General features: G+C 37.0%; 1 protein-coding gene across 4 annotated transcripts in view; it reads left to right on the top strand.

Moving 5' to 3' along the window:
* The first annotated feature begins 200 nt into the window (after nucleotides 1-200).
* CARMIL1 (capping protein regulator and myosin 1 linker 1) overlaps nucleotides 201-9,547 on the top strand; it is a 159,099-nt gene continuing 149,752 nt past the window's right edge. For 2 of the 4 annotated variants that reach the window (XM_072411585.1, XM_072411587.1), the window contains exons 1-2: nucleotides 201-461; nucleotides 6,822-6,919. In XM_072411585.1, the coding sequence (XP_072267686.1) occupies nucleotides 422-461; nucleotides 6,822-6,919 (138 nt within the window). In that variant the 5' untranslated portion in view covers nucleotides 201-421. The remainder of the gene's footprint in view (nucleotides 462-6,821; nucleotides 6,920-9,547) is intronic. The other 2 variants (XM_072411586.1, XM_072411584.1) reach the window with 1 other exon arrangement.

Here is a 9,547-nt window from a genome sequence, read left to right as displayed (position 1 = left end):
GGCCACACCTGGCAGCACAGAGGATGGATGGCCACCTATGACCTCCTCCATAGTGAGTGCTGTATGAGCTGACACTGGAAGAGCCCGAGAAATGAGTGTGGAGGGAAGGAGACAGAGAGCTGCTGTTATCAGCCTCCCCTCCTCCTATCTTCCATTCACACCCCACCCCCACTCCCTGTCTCTTTAAGCCTCTCCCCCTTACTAGTCAGTGCACGGGATTTCTCAGCCGGGATACGTTTATTTCCTGTTCTATCACAGTGACCTGGACATGGAGGGTTGCTGGGGGGGCCATGTACAGTAGCAGACACCTCAGCCCCGAGTCGGAGTGATCCGCGCGCTCTTGTTGTGGTGGCGGCGGTCGCTGTGGTGTTGATTTGTGTGAAGCTCACTGCCTGGCACCGTCACTGACAAGAAGGTGAAAATGACAGAAGAGAGTTCAGAGGTCCCCAAAGAACTGCTGGGTAAGAGCGGGTTAAATGTGCCATTTCCAGCTAGGGGTGCATAGAGGTGCATTAACCCCACTCTGACAGTGCCCGCACCGCACGGGTTAATGGGGTGGGCGTGGTCATGCAGAGTACGCAGGTCTGGCTATTGACAGCCTTGTACACCCAGGGGGCGGGGCTGAGCGCCCTCTATGGGATGGCAATGGAATCTAATACTCACACAAGCCTAGCACCCATTCACATGTTAGGGGGTGTATGGGAAGGTCACAGATCAAGCCAGGTGTTTGTAAAATGTCAAAGGTGTCTCATTTTAAACATCAATCTGCTGCATTTATTAAAATAACACTTGCTGATCCTGCCATGAAAGTGACAACCTTCTGCTAATTGTGCTCCTGCGTTGTCACAGGGGGCTCAGAAGAAGACCCCTAGATGGCTGTGCCAATGCAGGTATGGGCCACACAGGAAGTGGTGCTGCGGGGGATTTACAGTAAAAAAACAATAATTGTATTTGTGGTTTGCATTTGCTTTAGGGATGACAGGTCCCATTTTATATTTGACAGTGTTGGAATATTAGAAGCACATTAGCAATGTATTGTATTTATGTAAGGCTTGTAATATAGGCAATGGTTGGCCAGCTTGGCGTCTCATGGTCCTCCAGTATTGGGGATCCAAATATTCCATCCTTATGTATTAGATTATTATGAATCAGCTTTGTGATTGGCTAATATTACAAAGTAGGAAAATGATATTTTTACACATTATGTATCATTATTAAGTCCTTGATGACCTTATTCAGCCTGTATTTGATGGGCTGTCAGTAACACAGGATCATGTATAATTTTCTATTGACAGTGACCGTTTATTACTGAGTTGGCAATCATCATGAATCCTGGTTGTGCTGACATCCATCAGAACACTTTGTTGTTGACTCGTGTCAGTATCTGAGATCTATAGATCCGCTGACATTGTGGGATGCAATTGAATCTGGCCAAATGCATGAAATCTTTATGTCATTGGGAGTACTATTATGTCATTTACTTTTACAGAATATCATATTTATCTATTTTCCCAGGTATTTTTTTTGTGCCAGTGTGATACCTGCTGCAGATCATTCTGCAGTATTACCGCCAGTATTACTACATACCAGACCACATGGGGAATACAGTTATTCTGATCAGCAGCACACAAATCAGACATCCCATGCTAATTAATATTTCATGTAATGAATGCAAATCACTCAGCCAGTGTAGTAGAGAAGATTTGATTTCATGTGTATAGTCTCTGCATACATATGGTGTGCCTGTGTCTATGTACTGTATATATACAGATTGTAGGTTCTGTCTGCTGCACACTTACTTTATGTCTCAATAGTGATAGTGAAATGATCTATTACTGAATGTACATACATTTTTATTCTATCTTTCTGTATTTGCAACATATACAAGGCAGGGATTAAAAGTGAACGCCTAATCAGTGTGTAAACTCAGAAATAAATGGTTGCAGTGTTTTCCAAATATTCTTCTGACTTGTGGTGTCCAGGTAGATAAAAAAGAATGCATCAAATAAAAACAAAACAGAAGGAACTAAATCAGTTTATTTATATTATTTCTATGCTTCTTTATTAAACACATAACATACAAGGTTATAAAAAAGCACAAAGCCATAATGTGCAGTTATGATTGGCCTATTTGCCCCTTATGGCATAATTTATATGAGGCCATTCTAAGGCAGAGTGATGTCCATCACCTATTGATCTCCTGGCTCCTGGATGATGGAGCTCTTGCATATGTACAAGGGTATTATTTTGTATTGGCACCTACATTTGCCATGCAAAGATTGGGCACTAAGCTGCATATGTGCTCATGACAGTGTGCAATAACAGAAATGCTTGCAGGCACCTAGAGGTTCTTCTATGGCAGAAAACATGGCATTCAATGAAAACCTACATTGGATCAAATTTTGTTTCAATAATTTTTATTAAGTTTTTTAAAAAAATAGGTTCAAAATTATAACACTTAAGATTTATCAAATCTTGTTACAAAATATACCAATGGTAAGCTTTCAGATACATAACAATGACGGGTTACCAGCTTTACATATCCCATTGGATCAAATTTTTAAATATAGATTTAAACTCACCAGCAAGATTGAAAGATGCCATTGTTGGCCTATGCTTTTGAACAACTTGACACATATTAAGATACTTTTCTTTTTAAAGCAGTGAATATGTCATTCACTGAAACATTCCATGGTGGAGAATGATGTAAAATATAAAAAAAAAAATGGACCTTTAAGATTCTCCACCAGGGAATGCTTTAGTGAATGTCAGATCCACTGCTTTATAAAAAGACCCCTATGTGTGTCTGGCTAATGCCTCCTCTGGCCCCAGGTATAGAGGAGCTATTGACTTGCTGGGATAATACTAAAACCTAGCAGCCAATCACTAGTCCTCACATGACCAGAGGAGTGACATCACCATTTCCAGTTCTTACACTGATGACCTCACATGAGATCTTGAAAACTCATACATTATATCAATCCTATGTAACCTTATTATTGTCTCTTCATCCAAAGGCCACTAATGCCTCAGACAACAGAAAAATGAATCACAGCTTTTGAGATTTAATTACAAGTATAGATGGGATGAAACAATTTAGATGATATATTATTTACCAAAGACTGTATAGAATTGTAAGGATACACCATCTAGCCCGGGATTTTGGCTCATTGTCATAATCTGACATACTATCTCCTGCATAACTTCTGCATTAATTGGCTTAGGTAAATGATGGAAAAAAAAGAGATGAAATTTAGTATCTAAGAAATCACTCATTATATATAAAGTATTCTGCAAAGATGCAAACTATACCCTTTGAGCCCAAACTCACCCCATCCCCACTATTTTTCTGAACATGTGGAGGCTGTCTTAGGTTTTTGTTTATAGTTTGCAGTGTGATTTTCTTCAATGAAGTGGCCTGCTCATACACCCAAATTGTATCCCTTTAATACAGACTTTGCAGCTGCCCAGAGGAGAACATAAGTATCTGTGTGAAGCATTACTTGCAGAATATGCCAACCATCATTTACAAAGTTTAATAAAAAAATCACTGGAAGACCTCCATCACTGTAACTGTTCAAAAGTGCCAAAACAGGAGACTGATCTGAGATCACCATAAATTTTTACATTTTTTTATATTCGAAAATGTAAATTTAAATATTCAAAAATTTTATGAAAAAACATTCAAGTCCTAAATTATTCTTTATGGACATGTGACTTATGCGTGGAATCACATCCACCAGGCTTCTGGACTGACATACAAAGACGTATATGTGGGAGTTGGAGTATCTAGCCCAGGGGTGCCACATTTTTTTTGGCTTGCAAGCTATTTTTAAAATGAACAAGTCAAAATGATCTACCAACAATGAAAACTTGGACTTAATAACTTGTGTGCGCAGAAAATTTTATTTTGAAAGACAGGGCTCTGTAATTTACTTGCGTTGCCTTTGTGATCTACCGGTAGATCGCAATCCACCTGTTAGGCACTCCTGATCTAGCCAAAAATTAGGTTCCATTTTTCTTTGGGTAAACTACATGATTAAAGTCTCCACCAAGTCAAATCCAGGTTCAGGTATCATTTGTGTGATCTAATATTTACCACTGGAAGTTCTTGTTAAGTAAAGTTAGTATTTCCACATTGTGATCATCCACAGAGGTCACAAAGAATAATCCCACACAGTATTTATTTATGACATGCAATAAGTGTGATTCCTGTAGATTGGAAATGTCTGATTTTAGTTTCTTCTTTCTTGTGTCTTGGCACTTATGTCTTATGAGCTCTAGAAAAACAATAAAAAAGAATTAATATTTAAGATGAATCAAAATAGTAGGTAGGGTAGATGTCCCAGCAAAACTCTCTGCCTACAACCAATAAGATGATATAATGTGTTTAGAGAAACAAGTCTTGCAGTATCCATGTAGTGGGAAAATGATATGTCCTGTGATCATACTTTTGGGGATGTAGATTAGTCATTACATGAATCATGTGTATTGTGACTTCCTTTTTTCTGTATGGAGATAATTTAGCATGTGTCTTGCAGAACAAGCAGTTCATTCAATGAATGTATGACCTGGGGACAGCTACAAATCAAAGATTATTATTACAGACTCCTGTCCTTCCCACTACAGCTTAGTCCTTTTCACGATTAAGTTGTGTCCATGCATGGAACCTGTTTTGTTGGGATAAGAAGAGCCCTTCTAGGAAAGGAAAGGAGGATCTGACTATTGTAAGCCCTTTATATATTGTTGCTCTGGTTCAGTCATGGTGTAGGTTATGTATTTGCCCTCTGGTGCAAATATGTGAGGCACTGCTGATTAGATTATTGCAAATTTCAGTTTGGTATTCACAAATAAATTGGATCTGTGATTGAATGCTTTGTTTGCTAATCGGATGAGAATCATCTGATGTGTGTACGTTTACCTGTGTTTAAAAAGAGATCATTTTTTTTATTCAACAGTTTAATTTAAAAACATTTTAACAACATTAGGATCGTAACTGAAATGTCATAACTCAAATGTCATATATAATGCATAATATAAAAGATTTGTAAATCAATTATGTGATATAAGCACATCTTAAGCTTCATAGTAATGCCTTACTTCAAATAGTAGTGCAAAAGTGCAGTCCAGGAGGGGAGCATCATCTGACCAACTTGTGACGCATTTTGAGAGTAAATTATTCTTTAGACTTATTTAGCCGATTTTCGTCTGTTCCTGAAAAGAAAGCTCTTAAAACCCTGAAAAAAGTCCTACAGTTGCAGGTCAGAAAGCCACCTTAATATCTTTTCACCCCTTTTTTCCAATGCACCTATTCTATCCTGAGTTTTAACCAGATTGCAAGGTTTACCTTAAACTAAGAAGACTGCCAGCATATTGCTAATGTAGACATCTAGAGGACCCATTCCATGTTTGGTGGATTACCCAGGTTCTCCCATGATAGTCTATACTCTTCGACTTGAAGAGCCTATAATGAGAAACCATTGTGAAAGGCAGCCTCACCAAGAAACCAGAAGATACAGAAGTGGTTTGTTCAAAGCCTAAAGCAAAACTATAGTCAACATTTCTTTTCTATTCCTAAATATTTGCCACAATGGCTTCTAGGAACATAATCCTTTTTTAAAAATAAGTCCCTAAAAGGGTTAAACAGAGTAGTTTTTACAGAGGCTGGGGTAGCAAGAAATATTCTGGACTTAGAGCTCTGTTGTTGGTAGATGGTGATAAGCCCCTAATTGCAGTGCAAACAAACCTGGAAGATTCTGCCTGACACATAAAATGAAGACAGAACCAAAATTTGATGTTGTTCTGCTGTCATAAATCAAAGAAATTATTTAACCATGCAGTTAGTTACTTTCAGCACAATTTTACTATGAAATAGGAGGAGATTGTGTTTTTACACTGCTGACATTCATTTGAGACAATGGCATGTGGTATAACTATGTGAATAATAGGGAGTCGGGGGACAGATTTCTATTACATGACATGCCAGACTATACTTTTACTTCAAGCAGGTGTCTTCATCACAATTCTAAGTAGGGAAGCATGTTTAACAAAAACTACACTTATCCTTTAAAACTTCTTCACACCAGTTTGATTTTTGTTCAGTCTACAGAGCTCCAACTTTGTTCCCTCTATGGGAACGCCTCTGTCTGATTGTTTGATGTAAATTTAAAATCAATGCACCTGGGAAAAAAAAAACAATTCACTTACCCTCTTACATCTGCTTTTATGTATTTTGGCAGCTTTCCCAAAGTAAAACAGGTTTATGGTATTGTATGAATAGTGTGATAATATGTAGATTTTAAAGTGGCAGTGTTTCTCAACTTTATCAAATAATTTAATAAAGTAATTGCAACAAATATTTAATACGTAATATTATTATTATGAATAATAAACAGAATTCTTCTGTAGCACCAACATACTATGTAGCGCCGTGCATTAAACGGGTTGCAGATGACAGACAGATACAGGCAGTGACACAGGAGGAGGAGGGGACCCTGAATCCAAAGTATACATATGTATTGGTCCTTTTTCTACGTTTATCTGCTGTCCTAGCCATGCTTGTATGATAATGCTGTTTTCTCTCAGTATTAACAAATAGATTATCCTGCGTTGGGGCTCATGTCTAAAATGCATCACTTGAAAAAAATCATACGAATGTAGCAGTATAATGCATGACCTTTAAAATGTTGGACTTCTATGTACTTATGTTGCACCCCTTAAAATTCTATAGCGATATATTAAAAGGCTCTCTACTCTTCATGATAAAAATAAGTCTGCGTTTTCTGTGATATTAATATATTCTTGTCATCTTTCAATTTCAGAAAGCATAAGGGATGTTATTGGACGAAAAATTAAGATTGCTGTACGGAAGAAGGTGAAGTTGGAGGTCAAAGGAGACAAGTATGAGAACAAAGTGCTGGTATGTAAATACTATTAATAATAATTAAAATATTATTTTAGTTCCATTTCAATTATGTTTTCATGTTCCTAAATAATGAATGACAGCTAATAAGACAAAAAGTATGCTGAATTGAGTCCACACCCACTCTACCATTGAAAATTTTCAATAAAATAGAAAAAAAAATACATTTTTCAAAACAAAGGTGTATAAACAGCAAAGTTCAGGATTGGCATGGACATACAGGACTTATCAGGTGACAGATTTTCAGTTTAACAAACATCAATTAAATATATTTTCAAAAATCAAAGCTGACCCTGTAATAATGCTTATCACATAAAACAGAGTAATTAGTGACAAAAGGAAAGGAAGGTGTGGGGGAGGTAAGACTGTCCACATCAGGAAGGAGACTGACTCAAGGAACAATGTGCAATCCATGGATCCCAGGTAAGTTCAAATGCATGTGGGGTGTCATTAATGGTACAAGTGAGCTTGTCATTTACCATTATCCAATTTAATACAACCACTAATGGAGTCAGTGGTATTGATGGTGATTTCCAAGCCTGTGCTAGGGTAATTCTGCACATAATTACAAAATTTCCTTGTGTATTCCAGCAACGGCATATCAATTTTGCTCAATAGGGCACTTTCCAGACTAGGAGACAGAGAGGTTTGTATCACCAGGGAGATAAGGGTATCCGAGTCAATTTTATGTCCACTATAATAAAATCAATGTGGCTGGTGAATAGAAACCAGTATAGGAATTTGCTTTTTCAGTTAACAAATGCCCATAAATGGATATTGAATCAGAGTGCAGTAACTTCAGTAACCAGTCTGAATCTATCTTCTCCTGCCTGTAAATGTTTGGTATTATTTTCTTGCACTGTATATTACATAGGACCCTTTTTGGTGGTCCTGCATTAGAGAAGTTCAACCTCCAACCAGGGAAGGTAATTAATATTGTAATATAGTAAACCAGAGGCTACATTCTGAACAAAACATGTCTTTTCTCTTTTTAATGAGTTAATTGTTTGTTATTAAAATGATCACAACTCTGTAATGTAATTGTACTCTCCTGACTGTGGTATTAACTATTTGTGTCATCACATTTTAATACAGTGTACCTCTGTATGTGTGCCAGCAAGCTGATCTGGCCATTTTCAGACAAAAGGTCTTTTTTTGCACAGTTCATGAAAGGTTATCAACTGTTTGACGTTAAAGGGAAATAGAAACATATGCAGATAAAGTTTAGTATCTGAAAGATACAAATATACAGTATGACTATTATCTTTTTGGCTTGATTGGCTGTGTTTAATAGCACGCTGAGAAAAAGGAAAATGGTGAGTACAAAACTATTATGTAGCCCTTAAGAAACGAACAAAATACAGCCGCTCCCTTCCCTTTACTTTTATTACAGTTGTTCGTCATTCATGGATCTGCCAGGATGTATCAATTAACCACATGGGACGAGCAGTCTACACACGTCAGATTCTCGTCTGATACCAGCCCTGAAGTGATAATCGGTAGACAATCATCTGACGTGTGTGTGTAGCCTTAAGCCTAGACATTGTCACATTACTAAAAGTTATATATACATCCATGTGAACCTTTGTTGCTATAATATAATTTGGAGGGGGCTCCACTTTTGTTTGTTTATATAGTGTAATTGTTTGGTGTGATTACATTTTGCTAAAAAAAAGAAAAGTAGTTGTGCGGTAGCTCGTTCCAAGTCTCTCTTGCCAAACTTTCATTGGAGACGTTTGGCTTTCTCGTTCTGTTATGTTTAGTTATAAAAGCTATGTAACATCACAGCAAGTGTATTAAGATTTCCAGGTCTTCTTTTAAACGCAGATTTTTAAAAATGTTTATCATGCGTTTGGGTCATTGTCTTGCTGAATAATAAGCTGGGGCCTATTGGATGCGTTCCTGTATTGACTGATGGATAAGTATGTCTGTAGTTCTCAGCACTGAGGATGCAATTGATTTTGGTCAAGTAACAAATATAGTTTGTGACAATGCAGTCTTACACCAGTAGGGAATCTCCATCATTTCATTGTTGCCACCAAACATCTATCTCTAAAGCATTGTTTAACCTTCTTGTAGACAAACTGCTTTCTTTCAGAACCCAAAATGTAAAATGTTTGTCTTTTAAGAGAGCAATTTTTTTGTATTTGTGTGTAGGGAAGTAATTACCCTTTGTTTCTAAATAGGAAGAATAACTTTTGGGTGCAACTCTTTAATAAAGACTACTTCTGGTAAAGCTACATACACACCTTCAATAATTGTCGTTTAAAAATAAACGATCAATGATTTTTAAGGATATCTGTGAACGATCGTATAGTGTCCAATTATGTACGATATGATGGTTCAAAGATAATGTACACACACTAGATGCGATCGTTTAAACGATACAAAAAGCAGCTTTTGTTGTGATGTATCTGCGGGACAAGATGAAGATGATGTGAAAGTTGTGAAGAATCACCGGGTTTGGTGTAAAGATTGGTTGATGGACCAAGACAACATATATATATATATTTATATTTCTAATGAACGAACGTTCATTGCAGGGTACTTCACTGTGTGTGTGTGTGTGTGTGTGTGTGTGTATATATATATATATATATATATATATATATATATATATATATA

The sequence above is a fragment of the Pyxicephalus adspersus genome, chromosome 5, assembly GCF_032062135.1.
Source record: "Pyxicephalus adspersus chromosome 5, UCB_Pads_2.0, whole genome shotgun sequence".
Classification (NCBI taxonomy): domain Eukaryota; kingdom Metazoa; phylum Chordata; class Amphibia; order Anura; family Pyxicephalidae; genus Pyxicephalus; species Pyxicephalus adspersus.
The sequence above is the reverse complement of the archived record's forward strand: the minus strand, read 5'-3'. Positions and strand labels throughout refer to the sequence as shown.